Source organism: Ursus americanus, chromosome 16 (genome assembly GCF_024610735.1).
Source record: "Ursus americanus isolate L20-20 chromosome 16, mUrsAme1.1.p, whole genome shotgun sequence".
Classification (NCBI taxonomy): domain Eukaryota; kingdom Metazoa; phylum Chordata; class Mammalia; order Carnivora; family Ursidae; genus Ursus; species Ursus americanus.
In genome coordinates this window covers 20,323,732-20,350,050 of record NC_142142.1, presented here as the reverse complement: position 1 = coordinate 20,350,050, position 26,319 = coordinate 20,323,732, and the positions used below count along the sequence as shown (strand labels likewise).

The window sequence follows — 26,319 nt, the reverse complement described above, 5'->3', positions numbered from 1 at the left end:
ACAAACACATTTTCCCCTTGAGGATAGGATAAAGGTGGCTGCATTTCCATGGGATATTCTAAGTCTGTGTCTGGCCAGTCTGCTAAATATCCTGGGGGTGGTTACACGTGTCACTTTTAAAGGACAATGTCCTTATGTCTAAGAATGGCTTATCCATGGAGGATATTAGTCACGCTTGAGCTATATTGGTTTACCAAACATGGCATTTTCTACGTCAGGAAACTGGATGCAGAGCAAATATTAGGAAGTCCCAGGAAAGAAATGTACTAACCAGGCAGGACAACCTAACTCAAAGATTTATTAAAATGTGAAGAGAACATTCAATCAATTCAATTTACAAGGCGTCAATTCCACTTCACTGACACTAAGATACTCTTGGAGAGACGGTAGTTACTGAGCTTACCACTTGGAGAGGGAGAGCAAGAGCCGCGACTACAGTGACCTCTAATGAAGACAACACACGAACACCTTGAGCACAGGGGTGTTTCGTTTGTCTCTGCAGCTCCAGGGTGAGCACAGAGTAGCACCAAGAAGCGCTTATCTTTGAATGAATAACTGAACGATGATATAATTGAAGAGGTGGGGGAAGGGCTACCTAGGCAGAGGAAGAGAGCCTGGGCAATGAGAGAGGCTTGAAAGCACAGAGGCCCTTGGTGCAAATCGCTGGACAGCAGGTTGTATGACTGGGGAGCAATGGAGGCTAAGCCTCACCACCATCTCGGCTTAGGTGGTCGATGGGAGGCAACGAAAACTAAGCATTAGCCTCTAGTGGCCAGAGGCTAGTCAATAGGACACACAAGTGAGGGACGTGATCAGTCTTCCCTTTAGAACATGCGTTGGGCAGCTGTGGGTGAGTCAAGATCCCGTTCAGAGTCGGCTATAAGAAGGCAGGGCAGTGGCCAGAATCGGGGTCGTGGCAGAGGAGCTGGAGAGAAGGACATGGGTAGCATAGACATCTAAGGGACATGTTGTCTGATTACTTAGGAGATGTGGGAGGGGACGAAGTCCCTGGGCCACAGGCTAAGTTATAACAGACATCCATTCATTCTCTCACCAAGTATTTCCCGTGCAGGACCAGGTGCCAGACAATCGAAGATACAGGAAAGATCAGGGTTCAGCTCCTGCTTTTATAAGACTTAAGTTTCATAGGAGAGACAAACACATAAATAACAGCAAAGTAATACACGTTAGAACAGAACACGTGCAAGACGTCACCAGTTTTGTTCTGGAATATATGTGGATGCAAAGAATATCCACACCCACGTAATCCCAAGTCAGGGCATTCCAGGTTATATAAAGCTACTGGGTTTGCTCGTTCAGTCATTCATTTGAAAAACATGTGTGTGGAGACCCTGTGTGCAGGCACTGGTCTAAGTGTGGGGGGAAGTCAGCCACAAATCCCTGATTTCACGAAATTACATTCTAGGGACAGAGAAGGACAAAGAAGAGAAATAAACATAGCAGAGCATGTGAGATAGTGGTTCGTGCTCAGCAGAGACAATGAAGTGGGGAAGGAAAGAAAGGCCATCAGAGGCAGAGGCTGGGGAGGGTGGGGCTTTTAGAGAAGATGGCCAGAGAAGAGACAACTCCCCGGAGCCGGGCCACTGTTCCCACGGCTGCAGCTCCAGGCCCAGCCACTCGCTCTGTTTATTTCATTTTCCGAGCTCTCCTCTTTCTCTCCAGTGCAAACACTTCAGTCCTGCTTCACTGGATTGGAACTCGACGCTTCTCACAACTGTCCTGGCTGTTTATGGAAGAGAATGCGTCTCTCTTTTTTTTTTTTTTGTCGTCTCCACTCAACATGGGGCTCGAACTCACGACTCCAAGATCAAGAGTCACATGCTCTACTGACTGAGCCAGTCAGGGGCCCCTGCCCGAGTCCTTTTAAAGTCTGAAGACAAGGGGCGGTGATAAATCAAGACTAAGAGACACTTGGTATTTTTACACACTTGATACACACACACACACACACACACACATACCACACTGAAGAGTCATCTTGCACTCTCCGCCCTCAGAAAACACCAGGCTGGGCAGGAGGGGACAGCCGCCCCTGGGCCTCCCTTAGCCCAGGCAGGGTGTGACCCTGGATCCTCGCACCTCCTACGGGCAGAACTGTCCCAGGGCTCCCTGGGAGGGTTCCGTTCATCAGTCATGCCAGGCTCTGACGAAGCACAGCCTGTGCCCCAGCAGTGGGGAGCCCAGACATGCACAAGGCCACGCTCTGCGTGGAGGACCACGTGGCCCCTCCCAGGTCGGCTGCCCTCCAGCCCGCTGCCTTGCCTGCGGCAGCCAGAGGGACATTTCTAAACGCAACCTGGCCCTTTGCCCTCTCTCCTCACCCACTCGACTTCAGACTTTTTTTCTCTTGGCTTCTGTGAGACCACATTTTCGTGGTTTTCCTCTGACCTCATGGGCTGCTTCTTCCCAGCCTCCTCTTCCTCCTCCATGAACCCTACTTCTAAACATTGGTGGACCAGGATTCTGTCCTCAGTCCTCTTCTCAAGCCTCATCCTCCCATTCTCTCCCCTGGGGATGTTATCTCCCCCTGTGGTTTTAAATTCCACATGCTGATTCAAGATCCTTCTGCTGAACTCCACATGTGGAGATCCTTACTGAGCAATGGAGTGCTTAACTGACATCTCCACTTGGGGGTCTATTCTTTCTTTTCTTTTCTTTTCTTTTTTACAGATTTATTTATTTATTTGAGAGAACACGGTGGGAGGGGCAGAGGGAGAAGGGAAGAAGCAGACTCCCCACTGAGCGTGAAGCCCCAACGCAAGGCTTGATTACACAACCCTGAGATCATGACCTGAGCCCAAATCAAGAGTCAGACGCTTAACCGACAGAGCCACCCAGGTGCCCCTCCACTTGGGTGTCTGTTCTTTCAAATCTAACATGACCAACACAAAAATTCTCGATTTTCATTCCCCTGATCCCAAACCTAGTCCCTTCCCCAGTTCTCCCCATCTCAGCAGATGGTGCGTGGGCTCTACCTGGATGCTCAGGCCTCAAACCCAAGTATCATTCTTTTTTTCTTTTTCTAATTATGAGTGATATACATATAAATATATATAATATTCTACTAGTTTCAGGTAGACAACATAATAATTGTATATTTGTATTTGTTGTGATATGATCACCACGAATCTAGTTAATGTCTGCCACCACACATAGTGATAACAATTTTTTTTCCTGTGATGAGAACTTCTAAGATCTACTCTCTCGGCAACTTTCAAATATGCAATACAGTATTTTTAATCATAGTCACCACGCTGTAATTACATTCCCATGATTTACTTATTTTATAGCTGGCAGTTTGTACTTTTTTTATCCCCTTCACTCATTTCACCTCTTGAACAGACCAAATTTGATCCTGCTAGGGGCCCTCACACTTTAGCTCCCTCAGCCTGGAGCATTCTCTCCCCACACTCCAATCTTCAATAAGCAGCTTATGTGTAACAAGCCTGGGCTTGGGGTATTTTGCTGGTTCACCACTGGAGGGGGCTGTCTGCCAGGTAAGTGTATCCCAACAGCAGGAGGCAGACGGTTTTATCACCAGAGGTATGTTCTAAGGAGGATGGAAGAGCTGGTGTTACCTGAGAAGCAGTAATCACTGAGGAGAGGACACAGACATTTGCCCTTTCCCTCTTCCTCTGCTCCACTCCAGCCCACTGGAGGAGCTGGACCTAGAAGAGAGAGGATCTTTGAATCAGATAGGAGGGTTTTAAGTTTTAAATTAAACTGCATTGAGACTTAGTCACCAAAAGGAACCAGGCAACTATGGAATCAGTTTGCCCAACTCCAAGGCCATCATGTTCCCACAGCTGTCTGCTGTCCCAGCTCTTAGCCTTATTTATTCTAATCCTGGAAGCTGGTTTCTTTCTTTCTCTGGGCTAAGAGCAGACTAAACCCAGATATGTTATCTCCTAGAAATGGTCCATGTTTACCACCTATCTGCTGTAGATGCCACCCCATCAAAAGGATTTTTAAGTGCCCTTCCCCCACTGGAAGCCCTCAGAATGCTGCTCCAGGCAAAGAAGGCATGTGGTAGGAACCACAGGAGAGCCCAGAGATGAGATGGCAGGAGGCTGCAGCCCTGCCATTGCTGTGAGGTTACCAAGCATGGTTGTTGGTCTGCACTCCAGATGGTGCTTCCAAGGGCTGACCAGCTAGGGTTGAACAGACATGCTGGATTTCCTGGGACATACCTGGTATGTGCCTGCTGTCCTGACCTCGTTATTCACAGACTTCCCATTCACTCAAAAGAACTCCATTCTGGATGAAAAGGCACAAAAAGAAGAACTCAGACAAAGCAAGGAGAGCCAGGCCAGTGCAGCGACCATCTACCAGCCTCCCTGGCCCAGACTGCGACCAGCCCCTGAGAGGACGTGCCGAGGATCGCCGTCAGAACCCCGGGGCCCCCAGGGTGGCTGTCTACCCTTCAGTAGCATGTGGTCGACAGAACAGGTGTTTATTCCAGTGCGGCTTGTCGTCCTTGACAAGCTCTGGACCAGAGACTCTGGTAGGTGTTAGAGAGAGATCACTACCTTAAATACTGACCCGGGTGTCCCTGGGGGCTTGCCCTTGTACTGAGCAGGGACATGGGGTCACACAAAGAAAACAGCATGGTCTCGATGCTCCAACGTGCTCCCCAGTTGTTTTAAATCCATTTTTAGTCCAAAAAAAGTAATGAAAAAAATATGAGCTACTGACTGGCTCATATTTCTTTATCTCCTTAGCCCTATTTCCCCATTTTTCTTGGATTAGCTCCTTTCTAAATTCAAAATTCTGAATAAAGTGTACGGGGAAAAAATGTCCCAGATCCTGCCACAACTTTCTCTCAGCGACAAATGATTTGCAAGTTTATTCTCTCCCATTTTACCCTCTGAACCTTTCTGAATCTGGATCCCGCATTCTGGTTACACCCCAAAGGCACCAACACCTGATGCCACCAGGGGCTCATCATACTTTCTGCACGATCGCCTTGACCAAGGGCTGCTACAGGGATCCCCCAAATGTATTTATTAGAACACTAAATAGCTCATAGGCATTATATGAGAAAACAAGGGTTCAGTGATCAAAGATCTTTATTGAAGTGCAGATTTCAAAACATTACCATGTCTCTTTACTACAGGACTTCTTAGAGCTTTCAAAGTGCAAACAGGCAAGTGAGTCCGTGAGGAGGAAAGGCAGTACGGGAGGCATCTCCCTCCTCCTCGATGATGGTGCCCTTTTTGTTCTTCGTAGAAAATCTGGAGGGATGAGTGTTTATGGCACACATTTGAGGAATGTTGTTCTACTAGCCTTACTAGGAATATATCCTTATGATGTATAACTAATACATGTAAAACACTAATTATTTTAATCTCATGAGTCTGTTCTTTTTTTAAATTTCAAATTCCACGACAATTTAATACATGCTATCTTTTATTACCACTGAAGAGATGGACATGTTGAGTTATTTTACCATCTATGAGTTCTGTCATACATACCATGTGGGTATTATTCTTTTTTTTTTAAAGATTTTATTTATTTATTTGACAGAGAGAGAGACAGCCAGCGAGAGAGGGAACACAAGCAGGGGGAGTGGGAGAGGAATAAGCAGGCTCCCAGTGGAGGAGCCTGATGTGGGGCTCGATCCCAGGACTCTGGGATCACGCCCTGAGCCGAAGGCAGACACTTAACGACTGAGCCACCCAGGCGCCCCATGTGGGTATTATTCTTGAGTAAATGATGCCTATTTGTGAACTAAACATTGATATTATTTTGACTTTGTGCTGTTGCCTACCTTTGCGGAGGGAAGTTTCAACTTTGCAAAAAATTAAAATCAAGAAATCAGGTGCTTCATAAAAGGAGCATCTATTTTTTTTTTAAAATCAGTCCTGTCTAGGTGTTTATTGAAATTTTTTTGCATCAAGCAAGAGCAAAAAGAAAACCCCCCAAATACCAAACACAGGGATGCAGACCTCTCTTCTTCCTCACGCTAGATTCCTGCTAGATTTCAAAGCAAACTGTGCTGGAACTCAGAAGAATCCTGGCGGCCTTACATCTCTTTGCTATGCATAGTATTTCTTTCTTTCTTTCTTTCTTTCTTTCTTTCTTTCTTTCTTTCTTTCTTTCTTTCTTTCTTTTTTTAAGATTTTATTTATTTAGTTGACAGAGAGAGACAGCCAGCGAGAGAGGGAACACAAGCAGGAGGAGTGGGAGAGGAAGAAGCAGGCTCATAGCAGAGGAGCCTGATGTGGGGCTCGATCCCAGAACGCCGTGATCACGCCCTGAGCCGAAGGCAGACGCCGAACGACTGCGCCACCCAGGCGCCCCTATGCGTAGTATTTCTTACATGATCTGAAGAAAGCACTGTGGCTGTACATTTCTTGTGTGTCTTATCAGGATTATTCTTCTGAAAAACTCATGACACATAAGCCAAAAGCCACCCGGAGAAAGTTTAAGCTTCAATGCCATATCTGAATGTCCTCGAAGAGAGTTACAATTCAGGCTGATATTACCTAAGGTACAAGCCCAGCAGACGTCTGCCCTGTAATTCATTTGCTCTTTTTTCTTCCCCCACTGATACATTGAGGAAGACGCGCTCAGGCGAAGAGGCATAAAATGAAAACATACATTAAGTCACATTCTTTTCTTTATAAACTGTGATTATCAGATTGATAAAACATTCATAAAGACGTTTACTGGAGTGGTAATTCTGATCCACTTTGCATTCTCCCGATTTCCATTTTTACCACTCTACTTGATTATATGTGTCTGTAGCCTCAAGTATCCCAGTAAAAGAGGCCCTTTTAAAGCCAGTGGGGGGGAAAAAAGTCCTCTTGGTTTTTCTTAAAGCACCGTCCAAATATTTTTACTGTAAAATAAGTAAAAGAGAGAAGTTTCCGAATTGCACAAGTCCATCGCTCCCTGAAAGCACCCTGAAAACTCCATAGAATAATTTTGATTAGGTTGTATGACCGTGCCAGGCTCCAAACAAGTGCTTCTTCTGTTGTGATATCCGCCAAGCAATGTATCCATCGTTCTCTGGAATTTAATTCATTTGAAATCAGTCCATCCAAACGATAAAACATGAGATGTGCTATACTCCAGGGGTAAAATGAAATGATTGTTTTTAGTGGGACCACAACTGTTAGCTGGGAAGTGATACAGCCTGTTCTAATTAGGCCCTGATCACCGTCTTCTGGAAAAGAGCAAGTTCAAGAAACGTGAGTAAAATCCTGTTAAGTGGAAGGATGGGCATAAATAATCTTGCCCACTCTGGTGTGTCACAAAGCTGACAGGGCCGTAGGTCGGGGTCTTCCCCAAAAGTAGAACAATAGTCTTTGGGAAAGAAACTATTTCAAAACTGCAATTAAGTCAGAATACTGACTTACTGTAAGATATAGTTTAACATGTGTACCAATATAGACAACAAATCCTTTTACTCATCAAGGACTACCGTGAAAACACCTCCAAGTCCAGCATATTACACCTGCCTGTCTAAGAAGTATCGTGAAGGTTCCTAAGAGTTGTATGCGGTGGGGAACACTGCCATCTGGAAACATTAATGATTAGGCATTAAAAACAAAACAAAAAACCCAAGATGAATCTCAGGAGAAAATACACATATATACACACATAAGGATTTAAGAATTTATATCTTCCATATGCCACATATTTAATATAAACCTTTGAAACAAGTTCAGATGAAATAAAAACAAAGTTCTCAAAAAGTGAAAGATTAACTTACTTGCTAAATATTCCCTATCATCCCAAACATCAGTATTGTGTTTTTTTGACTTCTATGCAAAAGTATGCCTTTAAACTCCTTAAACGATATATGATACACAAACCAGTTTTCAAATAATAAAGCCAGGCATCTTGCAATTTTAAAAAATTACGTAAAAGATATCATGACACATCACACACACACACACACACACCAATGACAACATCTGGCCTCTCCTAAAATAAGTACATAAAGACCATCAAGTGCCACCAGGAAGGAACACTGCGTCACCCCTCCCTACAATCCAGGTAGTTTCCTTTAATCCAATAGCAGATCTGGGCATATTTGAGAGGGGTGATTCTAACAGCCACGTTGAAATCCTGTGGAGAACCATTCATGTCTACCCACTGGTGCCCCGAAAAGATGCCAATAATTTTCCGCTCCCACTTCTGCTGCTGCCGCTTCCACATCCTGACGTAGACCCCGGAGCCGCTGGCTCCGGGCTGGGCATCACACTGCTGGTAGAGCAGGTCATAGGTCTCATCTTTGACATCACAGAAGCGGTACACCAAGTCGCCTGGTCGGTCATTGTCGTAACCAGAGAAGTGGATTCTGCCTCCTGGTAGCTGCTTGGCGGGAGGGCTTACCCCAATCTTCATGAACTTTCTTTTGTGGGGTTTTTTGAGTTCTAGGAGGGCGTAGTCATAATCCATACCAATGTCGTTGGCATTGCCTTTGATCCAACCCTTGGGCACATGGGTGCGCTTCACCCGGATCCACTGAAACTTCATCTTCTCTGGCACGCCGGAGCTGGAGCTGTTGGCCCCTCGACCACCATCTTTAAACTTGGGCTTCAGGAAGCCCACTCGAAGTTTCTGGGTTCCTTTCACATAGGTTTTCCCATCATGGATGCAATGGGCAGCCGTGAGAACATGCTTCTCTGCCACCAGGGTGCCCGTGCAGCCTGTAGATAACTTCACTGATGTTGAGAAGGGGTAGTTGAGCAAGAAGTCCTTCCCAAAAATGCTGAATCTGCTGTCGTAGCCATAAATCTGCCGCTTCCTCCGAGACTTTCCGGAAGACTCTTGTCCCCTGCCACTGCTGAGGACATAAATGCCCACCTGCGTCTCCGTGCGGCTGCCATTGGCATAGAGCGTTTCATAAGACAGGTACTGCTTGGCCTCTTCGTAAGTGGGCAGTGGAGTTCCCTTATGACACTGGGGTCCACACGAGGAGGACACTTCCAATTTGGCTTCGGCCCCAAAGTCTGGCTTGCCTAGGTTGAGGGTGGACTGGGGCAAGACCACAGGGAGGTGGTAAGCAGGCCAAGTGGGTTTCCAGTGGGCACCATAGGGGCTCACGTGCCCGACAGCACAGAGGAGGAGGAGGAGGAGAAGGAAGAGGAGCCCTGGAATCCCCGCCATGCTGAGCACCACTCTGTAGGAACAAAGATAAGCAGGTCAGGAGGGCAAGGGGCTGAGCACTGGCTGGCTGAGGAAACAGGCCGGCAGCATGCCTGTCATTGTTTCTAAGTCTGTGAACCCTCCTCAGGAATCAGGGTGTGGAGAGGAATCCCAAGATAATGGTCTCACTTAAAATACAAGGCTTGACCTGGGAACTTTTCCATGCTCAAAATGAAATGGGGTGTTCATTCCCTTCTATGTTTAAGATGCCCCTAATGATGGCCCAGTGCAAGGCGGAGTGCAAACGGTCATCTCCAGAGGAGCTGCTCCAGCACCCCCGGGTTCTGTGTAATTTCCGGCCTTCTTTGTGCTTGGTTCTGAACTTTTGTCCTCTCCTACCTCCCTGGTCCACCTGCCCTTCTTTCCTTCTTTTTGCTCATTCTCAGTATGGCCTGTGCTTGGAAAATCTTCAGAGCTACTTGCTCCTGTAAATTTAAATTACACAGCTGACTGAGGACCCAAGGCCTCGAGGAGGGACATCTCCACAGCATCACACTCACTGGGGCTCCTGTTGCTTCTAAATGCAGAGTGACTCCACAGAGGGCATAAGACCCCCTTTTCTTTTGAATTTAAAACAGCTTTAACTATTATGAATTTAGTTCCAGAGTCGTCAGGCCTCTAACGGACAAGATACTCCTTCTCCCTTTGGATTTGTGGTATGCTAACAGGATCTCTGTCAGAGATCCAAAGCTCTAATGCAGCATCAGGTATGACACTGGGAGCTTTCCTGCTGGTTCCTTTTCAGGCCTTTGTATCTATGCTCCTGGGCCATCTGAACGCCTTGAATTTGGCCCCATGCTAGCGCTCCACAAAGATTTATTGAATGGATTTACTGAATGAGTACCTGTATTCATCGGAGAGTGAGTGAATGATTAGCGTGGCTACAAAGACCACGTTTTTGGAACGATGCATGCTGAGTGCTAATGACAGCGATGTATGTGGATGATGGGGTGGCTCAGGGAAAGGGCATGAAATCCAGGTGCGGGGAGTAACAAGAACAGGGGAGCCCTTGCAGGGGAGGTGATGCTTGAGGTGGGTGGTAAAGGTGAGGAGAAGTTAGATAACCTAAGACAGAGTGAAGGGGACACTTCGAGAGAGGGGACAGTAGTATGCAAGGACACGGAGACATGCAACCGTGCAAGTCATTTCAGAAACTGTACTTAGCTCAGCAAGGGTGGAAGAGAGCAGGTGGTGGAGGCAGTGGGCAAGAGCCGTATTACACAAGGCTGTGTACACTAACTGAAGAAGTTTGGATTTTCTCCTGAAATGTATGTTAGAAGAGCTGGATCAATCATCCCACAAGAAAAACAGCAATGAAAAACGAGATTGGGAAGTACTTTCATAAACATTCAAGCACCGGTTGGCTCTGACTGGCTGTGGATCTTCTGTCCAGGAGAAGCTGACGTAGCAGGTGGAGTAATCTGTTTGGGTGGAGTGCTCCCGAAAGGAGGACAGGGAGGGGTTAGGTCTCTCAGGCTTTGGAACCTAGCAGGAGTCAGGGAGAAACCATCTCCTTGTTCTCATTCTCTTCCTCTGGAGAGTACAGACCTGCCGGCAACTTCGGGGTGCCTTCTGCTTTCTTTTACATAAAACCGGAAAATCCCATTGATCTGATCTAGTCCAGCTGAGCATGCCACTCACATTCCCAATATCCACACACAATATTACTAAGAAGTGTGCTTGCCTGCCCCCGCCTCCACCCCCCTTTCTGGGATCTTCTTGCTTGACTCTTTCTTTCTAATTCCACTTCTGTCAGAGAAAACAGGGATGGGATAAAAAAGGAAGGAGCTCCTGGAAGAGGTAATTCCTTGGGACTTGCTGATTCTTTGAAATTGCTTCTTTCCCATTTTTCAAACAGGACGAGTCACTGGGCCCTTCTGTGAGGAGTAATACATGTAGTGGTTTCTCTAAACCCCTGAAACCATGGGGTATGTGTGTATGTGCATGCATGTGTTTGCGTGAGCTTGTTGGGGGGAGGGTGGGCACTATCATGACTAAAGGCTCTAAGTGGATGAGGGAGGGGATGCTAATGCTGGTAAAGCCCTCCTCCCCAGTGGGGACTTCAGGGGTGGGCTAGGTGTGGTGAGGACAGCCCTTCAGGAAACTTCAGGAGATGGCTCTGTGTCTCATTATTCCCATCTCCTGGCTCAGGACCGAGTCCTTAAAAATATCTAGGTCCTGGACAGCATTCTTCTCTACGTAAGTTGCTGTCTGGGCAACTAAATGCCCCTCACACCAGAATCCCTGCCAAGTGTGATATGTACTAGGAGGAATCCTGTGTCTCCCACAGGGCTGCGTCTTGGACCCCTACACGTCTTCTCCTCCTCCCTTAGCTTATCTAAGAAAGAAAACACAGGAGCCAGAGGTCCAAGCTGCCAAGTATTCCTGTTCTCAAAATGTGATTCTTAGGGGAGAGAGAGGAGGAGAGGAGATGGTATTATGCTATGAATTATTGCAAATTGTAGGTAATCCTTCCAATGTGCATGAAGAACAGGGCAGTTGGCGCATGCTCACATGGTCATCATCTAGAGCACGCATCTTCAAATCTCGAATCAGAAACTGATATGCGAATTGGATGCTGGGAGTGCAGAGCCTGAATTATCTACTGTAGCAGAATTCCTCCAGTGGCATCTCTCTTTATCGAAACACTGAAATAGTCCATTGGCAAAGGTGTCAGGGAAGAGAATGGCAGGAAAGAGTCTGAAATATTTAACTAGGAATTGGGTCTTAATGAATTAACCTCCTTGTAGGCAAAATTCACTCTAATCTCACTTTTCCAAGTGTTTTGCCTCTACAGCAAACCTATTTAAAACATATTTTCAAAGTCCTTGAAGCACGTCTCATCTCACAGTGAGGTTACGGATTTTTTTTTTTTTAATGTCTGTCTTTCAAAATATGTTTTGGTATCAGTTCCTGAGAGTTAGTGGGTCTGGAGAAATGGAGACAAGTCTTTTTGTGGGCATGAGGGCTGGGCTGTCAGCTAGGCTCTCTCACTGGTCACGCTTCACTCCAGCCTCCCAACATACAGGATCAAGTTTGTTCCTCAGAGAGATGACAAACGACTGTGCCAAGAATCTGTGGCATCATTTACAAATCAGAGGATGCTGGTAGAGAATCTAAAGAGTCTACTGTAGATTATTATTACGATATTAATATCCTCTAAGGAATATCAATGTTCTAGATATAATATTATTTAATTGATATCTAATATTCATTCAACAATATTACTAATTCAGAGTCCTTACAACTTAAATTCTGATCATTTAGCCAGTGAAGAAGTCAGCTACCAATAGGTAAAGGACTGTTAAACCAACAGGGTACGGTAAAGGTTTAATCCTTTAGGAATAAACATTTTGGATACCTCAGAAACACGAACTTCTATTAGTCTGAAACATTGCTTAAACTGAACTCATTATTGCTTAAACTGAACTCATTAACTTGTGGTAAGATCTTGTTCTGCTGTTTTTATATCTTGATTAAATTTTCTTTGTAACTCTGAAAGCTATAAAACTGCATTAAAAAGACTTTAATTCAGATTTAGAAATTAATGCAGACTAATGCAGGTCAAATTATTCCAAACTGATTAAGTTTTTTATTATTATTTAAAAAATTGTATTGAAATATAATTATATTAGTTTGTGGTGTGCAATGTAATGGTTTTTAACAGACTGTAAATTGGGAGATAAGGTTGTCTGTTCTCAGGCTCCCAAATGAGCTTAAGCTGACGTCTGTATTAAGGTTACAGACTTCATAAACTGCTCACCCCTTTACCAAATGTGTGTTAAGGGTAGTTTAGAAACTATTCTGAATAGCAACCTGAACTCTTTAGTCTTTTTAGTGCTGGTCTTTTCAGGCCGAGGATTCTCTAATTTTGTAATTTCCCAGGGTCACAAAAGTCCAGGGCAAGCACTATGTTGTGCATGAACAGGGTCTGCACCCCATTTACTATCTGGAGCCTACACTCACAGAATTAAGGAGGCCGGAGGCCAAGCGGAAAAGGAAAGTTTATCTTGCTTATCTCTTGCCTATCTGGGAGACAAGATGGCCCTCCTGAGTTTTTGCCAAGGAAACAAAGGCCTCCAGCAGAGGGCGACTTTCAAGAACGGAGTAGAACGATGGTTGGGTGTGCCAGCTCTCAGAAAAGGGTGAGGGGGGAAATCTCACCCACCAAGGCCCTTTCCCAAGGCATTCACACCCTACCTTGACTCCTTTCCCATTAATAAGACGCCCAGTGATAACCGTGATGCTTTAAAATTAGGTTGGTGGCTTTGCATTAATTTCTCAACTCACCTGATGATAATTTCCTGAATAATTTCCCAGGAGACAATTACTGTTTCCATTTTTATAAACTCTAAGCAAGCCTGCACTATGCCCATTTAAGTTTACTTAAACAAACATTCTAGGATGGAAACAGATATAACAGCAACATTCACAATCTCATTGTTGGAAAAGGTAACTAATGGAGTCCATTAACTTGAAATTCTCTCTTGCCCTCACAAATGAATCACCTCATCCTTATAGAACTGTCTGAAATATGCACACCTTTGAAAAAAAAAAAAAAGAATGAAGATTTCCAAATCTTATCTTCCGAATCTTATCCTCATTATACCTAAATCCAGATGAAGAAAATTCAGGTCCATACCATTTCATTTCTAGGAAAAAGCCTTTACTGGATAAAGATTCCTCACATACATAATTATCTTATAAAGTTCTCAACCAAGTATTCTCATGTATCGATTCACCTGGATGACCACGCAGAACGAAAATTAAGGTAAGCAAGTATTTTTTCACCATGCTTAGTAATACAGAAACTATTTCTTTTCCAACTCTGTATATCTGACTCACAAGAGTTACACATTCCGGGCTCCATCACTCAATACGAGCCACTCTCCTGCTGTCCACAGTCTAAAAATATTTATACGTAATGAGGATGCTGCTACTTCACAAATCCACTAATCCTCTAATGGTGAAGGGACTGTGCAAATTATCAGAAACGTATAAACCACCACCATCTGCTTGGAGGCTGGGCACTGAAACTTCTCTGCCCCAGTTCTGCCCCTTAGTCTTCAACACTGCAACAACACAGCTCTCCTCCAGGGGGCGAGTGTTTGGGAGAATGAACTCCTCTAGCAAACGAGGGCTGGGAGAAAAAAAATCTAATCCTCAGGACATACATTCTCTATTGTACAACAGATGAATTCCTGCAACCACTACAAACAGTAATGTCGAAACAAACAGTGGGCAAGTCTGTAGAGATAAAAGTTTTGGACATCATCTGGAAGGCTAACAAAGGGTTTTCCATGGAGTCTGTGCCCAGGAATACTGAACAGTGAAACCATGCTAATTCCTAAAGCAAATACCTAAAAATGAACAAAGCCCTATGAACCCTCTGCAGCCAGGCTTGCTCTCATTTTCCTGAGTCACAGAACCTGTTAAAGGAAAACAGATCCAATCACATAATGATTTAAGAATTACAGCCCAGACAGGAAAGAAACACAGGGCATCTACAAGCCCGGCCACCCTAAACATAATCTTGTGGTCAAACGAAGTTTAACTTCTTCTGTTTAGGCAAAATGAACTACCCTAATGAGCTTGGGACAAACCCAGCGGCAGAATAAGAACAGAGTGTATCAAACTGTCAATGGTGAGACCAGGAGGAAGGAATTCCCCAGAGCCAGTGGGAGTTATGCATGAATAATGCCTGGTGGACTGAATCCTAACGGATCTACGGATCTACGAGAAGAACTATGTGGGAGAACCTGAGCCTATTAAACACTGAAGACTGGGGCCAGTAATCTTCTCAGACTCACTAATGGGTCTACAGACAGAAAAGCGCACCCATATTCACCATCTACCTGAATAAGGTGTCGGTGTTACGAAAATGCATATTAGTTACCTGGAAGAATGCTTCCTTTCCAGCTCAGGTACAGGAAAGCATGACAAGTTATCTCCTGACTATTTATGCGGGAAGAACACAAGCGAAACAATTTATTCAAATGCGGAACGTGTGCATATGATCAAACTTTCACAAGTAAACGTAATGGCTTTTGTAGCATTTCTCCTAAATTCCTTCCCTCTTCTCCTCCACCTCCAATTCACTCCTGCCAGGCTTCTTGAGAGACACGATCCTAAGGCCTATTTTAAATGCTCTTATGCACAAGGAGGATCCTGAAACAAGTAATAAATATCCTCACATTAATAGGCTTTGGCCACAGCTGACTTCAAACTATAAACTCAACCCCTTCCCGAATGGTGACATGCAGATGACTCTGGCATTGGCCTATCTGCTCCTGAGGAGCACACACGAGGGACTCCTTAAGTTCAGTTTTGGGAGCTGAGCGAAGCCAGCCCATCCCAACACCGATTCTGAACAACCTGGACCTTTCCACCAGCCAGGGGCTGTTTCTCTTTCTGAAGTCTCACGAGTGTCGCCCAAAGGGCAGTAAAACACACCGGATTTTTACCAGCTGCTTTTTCATGAGATGTTGGAAAACAGCCCTAATTTGTATTCTGGAAGGGGATGGTGGTTTTCCTTCACTGAAATAATTCCTCTCCCTCCTCTTCCAAAACAATTTTTTAACTTTTCAAACTTTTATTTAAAAGTTTGAAGAACTCGTGAAGAACGTCCACAGGCCGAAGAAGAAATATTTGCTTCCAACGACGGTGATAGTTCGCAGTTTATAAGGAAGCGCAGGGTCATCAATTAAGGCTCCGGAGAAAAGAGCCTACTCCCAAACTGTGTTCGCTGCACTTTCCTTGCTGGCTAAGATGTGTTCACAATCACGTGCCCAGAGTTAAAAATTAATGTTCACATCATGTTGGAATACACATATGCAAAACCCAAGGAAAATAAGGGGTGCGGAGCAGATGGGGGTGTTGTCATCGCCCAGCTGGAGGAGAGTTTGCCCAGGGCCGGCTCTTTCTCTACTCCCACCCGACATCCAAGATAGCACTTTGAAACCCGTCTTTCCCATCCGCTGCACGGTGACACTGAGTGAATGCAAGCGCCCCGCAGCCCCTGAGTCTCCGCGGAGCTCCTTCAGGCCGCGGGTCCCAGCTCTCCAGCCCTGAGGGCGGCCCGGCGAAGTTCCGAGTGCCCCCCGCAGCCCGCAGTCACCCAACGCCGCGCGCACCGGCCCTTTGTCCCGCTGCTCTCGGCGCCGCGCTCCCCGCGCGTTCGGCGGTGTCCCCAGCCCGCGCCCGCACTCACCCGCGCCGAGCAGCCCGCCCGGGCCGCAGCTCACTGCGCCGCTCCAACAGGTGTGGGCGCCGGAAGGGCGCGTGCGACTCCCATGCCTGCCCCGCGGCGCGACCGAGTGCGAGCTGGCGGGCGGGCGACCAGCGCCGGCAGCGAGCGGGTCCGCCCCCCGCGCTTCCCGAGGCCCGCCAGCCCCGCCTCCGGCCTCGGGGAAGCCGCGCGGCCGCGCCCGCCTCTCACCCCCCACCCCCGCACCCGGCCCGCGCGCCCGCCTCCGCCCCTCGCCGCCAGCCTCCGGCCCGAGCCGGAGCCGCCAGACCCGGGATTCCGCCGCCGTGCGGTCGGCGCAGGTGGGCCCCGGCCTCTCGGCGCCAGTCCGCGCCGGTCTCGCGGAGGGCCCGTCCGGCCCCGGAGCCGTGCGCCTTCACCCTTCCGGCACCGCGCACCCCCGGGGCTCGGACGCAGCCTTTCCAGCGAGTCTCGGGCCTTCGCCGCTTGCACTGAGCTGCCTGCTCCCGAAGACGGGGTGCTCCCCAGGGTTGCCAATCCCAGCCTAGAACTGGGGACGCCGGCTACACCTGGGGCATGAGGAACCCCTCGGCAAATTGAAGAGTTGCGAAAAATACGTGCATTTGAGTTTTTAGGGGATGACTGAGGTCCTTCCCGCTTCACCCAGTTTCTCAGGTGCCTCCTCAGGTGCACACCTGCGTTCGGGTGGCAGGACCGCCAATGCTTTGCATCGCTTTCCGCACACGCGGGATGCGTGGGGCCCGGAGCACTGCAGGCCTTGGCGGCCTCGGAGTGGCGGATGGGCTGCTGAGCCCACCGCCTCAGCTTTCTATAGGGACACCAGCTGGTGGAGCCACCTCCTCGCCCAGCGGGCCTGCTTTCCTTGAGTTCATTCCTAGGAACCCACAGTTCCGGGTCTCCACCTAGCCAGGCCGGTGACTGCGCCATTCAAGAATCTAGTGCTAGAGCTTTCCTCTTCTCTCCCCAGTACGTCAATATTTAATAGAGATGACGATTTACTGAGTCCCTTCTGTGAACCAGCTTTACACATAACCGCTGCGGTGAAGAAGTTGCACCTAACCACTGTTTTACAGGTAAGTTTAGAGGGTTAATGACCTGCCCCAGTGCACGGAGGCCACATTTTCTCTGTCGGGCCCCTTAGCTGTCCGTTCTCTCATCAAAGCCCACCCCCAGAAAGGGAGGGTCTAACACGCTATTTCACACCAGGGTGTTAATGATACACCTGATGTGTTTGTGTTTGCAATCGATTTTAAACAGGGAAGCCCCAACGTGTGCTATTGTGTAGTGTTTCTCAATGTGAGAGAAACTGATATCCTCCACTCTTTTAAGGGCAGAATTTTCTCAAACCTTCTCAGTATTGGCTTAAATTAGTTTCTTTTATAATGTTACATTACTATATATAAACATTAAATCAGATATAAATTTCTGTTACAGCTTATGAACAATTCTGGAGTAAAGCCAAAACAAATTTATAAATTAAATATAAAAGTCCCTTCCCAGAACAGGAGCATTAAATTAGTAATGTTTACTCAACTACTACTGGCATCATGTGGTACTGACTGCCCAGATAATGGGTACGATTGAGTTCAGTGTGGCTCTCCCCCTCTCATTGGGTGTCAAGTGCCCTGTATTGACACAATTTTCTCACATCTTTCCTCTGTCCCAGCAACCACACCTTTGCTTACACCCTTTGTTATTACAATATTTGGCTTTCACCTGACTCTAATACACCATTTAGAGGTTAACTTTGTGCTCTTCCTTTTTTTAAAGATTTTTTATTCATTTGAGAGAGAGAGCAGAGCAAGCAAGAACACGAGTTGGGGGGGCAGAGGGAGAGGGAGAAGCAGACTCCCTGCTGAGCAGGGAGCCAACAGGACCCTGGGATCATGACCTGAGCCAAAGGCTTAACCGACTGCGCCACCCAGGTGCCCCTGTGCTATTCCTTTCCTAATAGCATAAGGGGTAAAATTATAACTCGTGGCACCAAGGCGCAGCCCACATAGACAATGAAATCACAAGGCAGTACTTGGTATTAGCTGGCTATCCCAATGATCCCAACAAACACATTGTATTCATTTTATATGAAAACTATGAAAAAAGTTAATTATGGATCTCCAAGGGTCCGTACCTCCCAATTGGAAAAACAGCATTAAAAGCCAAATCCCTTACTTAATAGAGGAGCTGGAGTTGGAATTGGAAGGAGAGGAAGAAGGGAGAGACTTCTCAACCATGCTTGAGTTTCATTAGCTTTACCCCATTTCAACAAATATTTATTGAGCACCTGTTACATGCAAACCATGGTGGTAGGCATCAAATGAAAGGGCCACAGGAAGACAGTACAGCAACATAATTAAGAGTGCACCAGAGGCATTCAACTATGTGAGTACTACTCTGGGCTCTGTCACTTATGTATTAGCTGTGTAGCTTTTGGCTTAAACTTTCTGTGCATCCATTTCTTCCTCTGTAGAATGGAGACTGCCTCATATGGTTGTATTGAGAATTGAATGAATTAATACACATAAAATGCTTAGCACACTGCCTGACATGGAGTAAGTCCTTAATAAATATTAGCCACTGTTACATCTGTTATATGAAAAGAACATGCCTTAGCTCTGCTTTGGAGCTGGCTCTTTCAGCAGGAGCTCCACCGACGCTGACATTCATGGCTCCTTTGTCCTGACAGTTTAAAAAATTACATTGTAATCAATTTGGGGAGATAGGATGGTGGAAAATAAGATAATTACTCCCAACATTTTCAGAGAGAGAAACTGAGGCATGGAAGGTCCTAGCAGCACATCCCTTCCCTATCACCACTCCCACAGCTAGTCTCGGGTCTGATGCTCCCTACCCAAAGCAGCTCTAACTACAGATGATCCCCGGGAACTCAAGGCTTAAACAAGCACCACCCACTCCTTTTGTTTCCTGAGGCTGTCAAGAGTGAAATGAGAGGATACTATGTGGCTCTCAGGTTATCACGGCAATTGCCACAGGAACACGAGCAACACCAGATCTTTAGGGTACCTTGACCTCCAAGAGAAATGTTCTGTGCAAATAGCAGATGTCCTCCTGCTGAGCCTAGGTATTTTTCTTTATGTATTTGCCCCACTCTCCAGCCCCCAAAACAAAAACAAAACCAGAAAAACCAAAACCCTCACTGCTACTTAAGAACTCAGTTCAAATCCATGATCATAATTCTCAAATACTTTTCATGTGCATAGCAATTCAGTGGTTAAAAATGCATTCAGGGCAAGGCCCCCACGTTTCCTGAGTGCGCATGCACGCTATATAAGATGATTGTGAGAGAGGGAGCAGATCTCCCTCATCTCAAGGAATGTGTGCTATGGATATAAACAACGAAAAAAATCCAATACAGGAGCAAGTGAGATACAGACTGGATCAGGCTCCAGCTAGAGAACATGGAAGAGAAATCGTTAATTCCCACTCTGGCTTCCAAGAAATGATGGAGTTTGAGGTGGAGCTCAAAAGATGAAGATCCGATCAAGGCTTTAATAAACTTTATCTCACTGAGTTTCTCCGTTGAGTAAGTGAGCAAATCAGTGGGTGAATGAAGGGGGCAGAACTAGCACTGGATTGTAAAAATTAGAGCTATCGTTTATTGAATGTGTACTATGTGCCAAGTGTGAAATACACTTTATTGTATGTAATCTTCAAGACAAACAAACAAACAAAAAAAAAAAGAAAGAAAGAAAGAAAAACAGAGATGAGGATTATCCCCATTTTGCCGATGAGGAAACTAAGGTCCGGAGTGGTTGAGTAAGATAACCAGTGTTACATTACTGAGTAACGCAGCTGTGACTTCTGCCCAATCTGTCCCACTCTTTCATCAACTTTTTCACTCATCAGTTTTTAAAAAGTCTTTTAGAAAGTTTTAATTCTTGCTGTAAAAAATCAGTCAAAGTCATGTCAACCTTTAGGGATAAACTTTGGGGTATTTAAAATAACATGTTTGGAAAACTGAAGCACATTTCTAATTGCCAGCATTATGCTTTGTTTTTGGTAGAATCACCTTTTTTCTTTCTCTTTCTGTTTACATCCCTATTAATAAACCCTGGCCATACTGACTTCTGTGGTAGTAAATTGATCTCAAAGAAAGTCAAGGTCTTCTGCAAGAGAATCAAGATTCTTCATGGCAGTCAGATAAATTCTTTTCCAACAATGCCTGAGCTTCATCAGTTTATAGTTAGGCATTACATTAGCCCCCAATCACAGACACACTTTCTCGGTAGGAGGAACTGAAGCTTGGCGATATAGGGTATCTGCTAGTAAGAATTCTGGTCTCCGGTGAACTGGTCCACTCTTTTCTCATTGTGTTGTGTTGCTTCCCCGACCTGCCTGTTCTGGAGCTGACAATAAGAAGGTTGAATCAGCTGCTGATGTCACTCCAGCTCTAAACATCCTTTCGATTCTACCTTCCTTTTGTTCCAATTGTGCAGTCACTAAGTAATGTCCTGTTAAATGGCCTTAGAGCAGCAGACAAGATGGGACTGAAAGATGACTGGAAACAGGGTAGCAGGTAGGTGAGAGACCCAACGCCAACTCTAAATTTAAACTGCAAAGTGCAGTTTTTAGGGCTAATTTTCCATGAGTCTAAGATCCGTATGCAGCTTCAACAATTTAAATCAGTTTGAAAGTTATCAATGAGGATTATTTCTAAGGAGATACATTTACATACTTAAAAATCATTTCCATGTGGTTTCTCTGGTGATAATGTGGCTTCTTCTGTGGTCGATAATAATGGATCTAGAAGTTTACTCAGTTAAGTGGGGCTTTCTAGCTCCTTGTAGAGTTGAAATGAGACATGACACAGGAGATTGGTGGGGGGGTGGGTGCAGGTTGGGGGGATATTCTAAACCTGTCTATGTGACCTTGGGTAAATCACCTCACTTACCAGCCTTATTTCTCATCTGTATAAAGAGAGCCTAGATCACCTGCTTTGGCAGCCTTTGAGTCCACGATGCTGTCATGCTTTAGGAGGAATGATGTGATCTGTCGGGCACCCCTACCATGGGATTCCAGTGTAGCAAAGAATGTGGAACTCTGGATCCAGTTTAGAATTCGTTTAGTCTCTGGGTGATCATGGACAAGTATATGACTTTCTGTGCCTCATTTTTCTCGTCTCTGCTCTGGGGCTAATTTAGGACTATTGTAAGGAGTCAATCAGTACAAAGCGCATGGTACAGGGCTCAGCACAAAATACATTCTAAACTGAACTTACCTAGTATTGTTGTTATTATTATAATAACTACTACTACTATTGTGGATGCGCAATATATGTTTTAAAATTTGTTGAATGAATGAATGGATGAATCAATCAGCCACATTGGTATAGCATCAATGCTAAAAAGTTTAATGCAGGCTTTCTAAGGAGAAATGATCTTGGGACTCCTATTCAACCACTCTCAAGGCTTTCTGTCATAACTCTGGTCTGTAGCAACAAAGAGTTCTTAGAACTGAATTTAGGAAAATTAGAGATTCAAATGGGAGCCAGGGTTGTATTTTTTGGTCTCCTCTTCCAAGCTCCCCTGTGGTACCATCAGTTATTTTTTCCACAAACATCTATTGAACCACTGATATTATCAGGTCTGTATATTTGTCAGTGTTTTTGAGGGCAACACCAGATTTTTCTTATGATGGTGGATTTAAAATCTGACATGGTAAAAAAAATAAAACCACAACAAACTCCTGTAATTAACCATAGTTTTTTGAAAAGCCAGCAAAAAGAACCACTACTAGCATTTAATAAAACAAATGTATTTGTATCACACTTAAAACTTTTTTAAAAATTCCTGTGTTTGTTAAGTTTAGATTACTCATTCTAAGTGTTTAGAAATATAAGCACACTCTGAATACAAATATGTGAAGGTATAATGTGTAAAAGATTAATGTATAAAGTAGTTGTAGAGTTAAATTGCCACATTGGTACACATGGTGCCCTTAAAAAAATGCTGTGCTGCAAAGAAGAGCTTTACTCTAATCCTACTTAAAAGAATATAGCAATTTAAAATTATCAAGAAGAAAAACAGGCTTTGGCGCTAGCAATTTCCTGTAAACCGTGGGCACTATTCTAAACTGAAAAATTAGAAACATTTTGAAATAACTATGTGTTTCTCATTTTCTCTGGTCCAATTCAGAAAGTCTCCAGAGGCCAGCCCTGGGCTTCTCTGATGTCCTCTAACTTGCCTACTGGATCTCATGAGCAAGAACAAAATTGAAAATAAAGGGGTTTTTCTTCCTTTAATTCAAGGAAAGCAGCAGAGCCGTTGGCCTCGAAATAGACATTAATGATCTTCTGATACTCTCTGTACAGTCATGTAATAAAATTTTCTCCCAAATCTCTGTAACTTTAAAAGGCATTTGGGGGGGAGGGAGGAATTCTTTTGTTTTTATGTTTATATTTATCCATAAATACTGGATTTACTCTTTTCTGTCTTATAAGGAGCAGGGTTTTATGTGGTTAAATATGGGGTTCGGATACTAAAGATCAGTGTCTTGAAAGAGTTTTCTCTTTTTTCCTCTGGCAAATTTTACTTGTCCTTCAAACTCAAATATCAATTCTTTTCTGAAGTTTTCCAAATCCTTCATTGCTAGATATGTAAGTTCATCCTCTATGCTTTTAGAGAATCATATTGACATACTTTAAACAGCTGACCTTCAAACAACACTGGTTTGAACTGTGCAGATCCGCTTATAAGCAGGGTTTTTTTTTTTTTTCAATAAATACAGTGCAGTACTGTGATGCAGCCCCCCATTACCCTGGCATTGTTCAAGGGTCGACTGTGCATATTTACAAGTTCAACTTCAAGTGGTCCTGAGCTCCTTATCATCAGAAACTCTGTCTTGTTTTCTTTCTAGTCTTTCTGGTTTTCCTCAATAGTCTAGCAGAGAGCCTGGCTCCTATTAAAGACTCAACTGATTTTTATTAACAAATTATTGAATGAATTAATAAGTGAAATTCTAATCTGCTTAAAATATCAGGTCTGAGATAATTTGGCTTGCCTATCACTAATAGCAGGACACACTGTATGTGCCATTTTACCATTAAATCCAGGTATATAAATTCGAATTTTTGTTTAATGCCCTTCCACCATTCTTACCTTACAGGGCACATCAGGATAACAAATTCAATTTCCACTTGGGCTGCTTGTTACATTTCACAATCATTTTATGGCTACATGATGATGTTCTAGGTATATTTGCTCACAATTTGTAACATTCCCATTGACTTTCTGCGAACACTTTGGAATATGCTCTGAATTCTGGCTGCCATGGTGCGTTTTGAATTGGTCTGCCGGGGACTCCTATGGGATTGTAGAATCTTAATTGGACAATATGTGTTTCCCCAACTCTATTTCCTCCCACACTTCTAGAAGATGTTAAAATAGGTTGTCCATGAAAAAAAAGTTGAACATGCATATTGGCCTTTCAGATGCTCTGAGAAGTCCCGAGTAGAGAAACCTGGTTAAGCTCTGTTAGATCAAAGTTATCCACTTGACTGTGGACTCTTTTTTTCAACATGGTAGAACATTCATGGAATAGTAGAGTTCTGTAGGAGACATTTTGAGAAACACTGTCCATAAGCTTCCTCCATTTCTGGTACTAAACCACTTCTGTTCTCAAAATGTGGCTTGTGCTTTTTTGCATCAGTGCTTTTTTTGCATTTGAAACTCTGTTCTTCATATCCACTTGTCTCGATTCCACCCATTTATTAAAAGTCTAACACAATGGCTCATCTTCTATAAAGTATTTTTGTTGGTCTTTGATTTTCCATAACACTTTCTACAACTTTTTTATGGCTCTTTTAATTTTATTTTTTTTAAAGATTTTATTTATTTATTAGAGAGAGAGACAGAGATAGCACAAGCAGGGAGGAGAGAGAGAGAAACAGGCTACTCTCTGAGCAGGGATCCCAGGACCCTGGAATCATGACCTGAGCCAAAGGGAGACTCTCAACCAACTGAGCCATCCATGCATCCCAATTTTATTTCTTTAACTATCCGTTTACCTTTCCTCTCCCCAACTACTGAATATTTTGGGTTTGAATCTCTGGTCTGCACTCCTTTTGCTGGATGTATCAGTCGGAGTCTTGACAGGAACACAAGTTGCCCTTGATTGGTTCAAATGAAGAGACATCATGAAGTTAGCTACTTGTAGAGGTGAGAACAGGGTTGAGGAAAGAAACAAGGACAGAGAGCACTCAAGGTCTAGCAATAGGGAGAAGCCATAACTGCTGATCAGGTGGGGGGTGGACAGGAGGAAATGCTGTAGCCCCAAGAGGAGAACATCTTGGAGGGGGCCTACTGCCAGAGCTACATGGTCCAGGGAGGTCTCAGCCACTGCAAGGAATCTGACATGGGGGAGGGATGGAGTGAGACAAACACCCTGACTTCTCCTCCTCCCCTCTGATCTCTGGAGCCTGCCGAAGTCAGCTCACAGGCAAGGCTCAGAGCAGGGCAGTGGAGGGTGTAGAATTGCCAGGGGGGAGGCAGAGAATAGCCGGCACACTGGGAAAGCCTCTGTTTCCTCATTTGCAAAATAGAATAGTGACAGTCCTTTCCTCACAGGATCATAGTGAGGATTAAATTAGGAAATGCATCAAAATAGTAACATGTATGGTGCCTGGTTCTCTAGTCAGGTTAGTTGCTTAGCATTATTATAATTATTTACTCAAACAACCCTATGGAGCCCTTTTGAATGGAGACAAGAGGGAAGCTAGTTAGGCAGTTCTGACTGACATCATCAGCTAATCTGACCTTGAAAAAAGACAACAAAGAGCTAAATTTGAGACTTAGTGTTTGGCAGATTGTTTGGCACTTCTTAGACAGCCTTAGGCCTCCGGTTTCCCTTCCCCTCGGCAGAAAAGAGAGTTACTAAAAATCAAGCCAGCTCCCCAGGACCAGCACCCCACAGCCATGCCTGGGAATGGCAGTGACTTCTCATATTTTGAGAGCAAAGTCTAGATGGCCAGTCCGAGGGTAAAGCAGGAGGGTTTGTGTCTATATAGCAATTTGTTTCCTGTTCTTTCAGATCAGTAACCTGTGTTATTTCAAACACAGGCTCACCTGGCTCCTGCTGCCCTTGGTACACAGATTAGGGAAACCACAAGAATGATCGCCCTTGTTCTTTTCACTTCAAAGCCCGCAGAATGCCGTGAATGGCTAGCTCTCTGCCGGACCCAGGGAGGCCGAGTCCAGAGAAAGCCCTTTCATAGGAGCCTGGGGTGGGGTGGGGTGGGGAGCTTACCCGCACGAAGGCAGTGGATGTCGGAGCCAGAGGCCGCACAGGGGCCCTCTGCTGCAGCTCCTGCGTGCTCTTGGAGGAAGTGCAAGATCGGGGGTGACAGCGCTGGTGAGCCTGTCACTGACAGAGCAATGAAGGTCACTCTGGGACAAGATTGCTGTACTGACACCAGCAGCTGCAGGTAGGGACTTCCTTCAAGGAGGAGTGACTTTTTATCCGGGTTTCCGGCAGACTGAAATGAGTGAGAAGAACACTGAGCCCCTAGATCCCTCGGCATCTGTAAGTAGTTGTTCACATTATCATCCCTGTCCCTGAAAAATCAAGACGGGAAGTGACGCTATAGTAAGGGACTGCAGTCACCAGGCCCCTGAACCTCACACTCTCCTCGCAGACCTGAGCTCGGGTCCTCTGGCATTTCCTGGGACAGACAGATGCTCTGTCTCTTTACTCAAGGCTGGCAGAGGCCCTGATTGGACAACTGTGTACGGCCAGGGCAAGGGCAGACTCCGGATAAGTGGGGCCACTGCATCAAACAGAGGGATCTTAGGTACCAGAGTAGTTTGGGGATTATGCTGCCAATAAAAATTAGCTCTTACCACGCTATGTGACACCAGTATTCCAAGATGCCATGATATTTTTTGTTTTAATGT

General features: G+C 45.1%; 1 protein-coding gene across 2 annotated transcripts; it reads right to left on the bottom strand.

Moving 5' to 3' along the window:
* Positions 1-5,072: 5,072 nt before the first annotated feature.
* On the bottom strand, positions 5,073-25,818 carry PRSS23 (serine protease 23). Of its 2 annotated transcripts, none has more exons than XM_045815556.2 (2): positions 25,673-25,818; positions 5,073-9,157 (listed from the first exon to the last, which is right to left on the bottom strand). In XM_045815556.2, exon 2 carries the CDS (start codon positions 9,142-9,144, stop codon positions 8,008-8,010), a length of 1,137 nt encoding a protein of 378 aa, XP_045671512.2. In that variant the 5' UTR covers positions 9,145-9,157; positions 25,673-25,818; the 3' UTR covers positions 5,073-8,007. The 2 variants fall into 2 exon arrangements, with proteins under 2 accessions (XP_045671512.2, XP_045671511.2); XM_045815555.2 differs by lacking the exon at positions 25,673-25,818 and adding an exon at positions 16,394-16,550.
* Between the last annotated feature and the right edge of the window lie 501 nt (positions 25,819-26,319).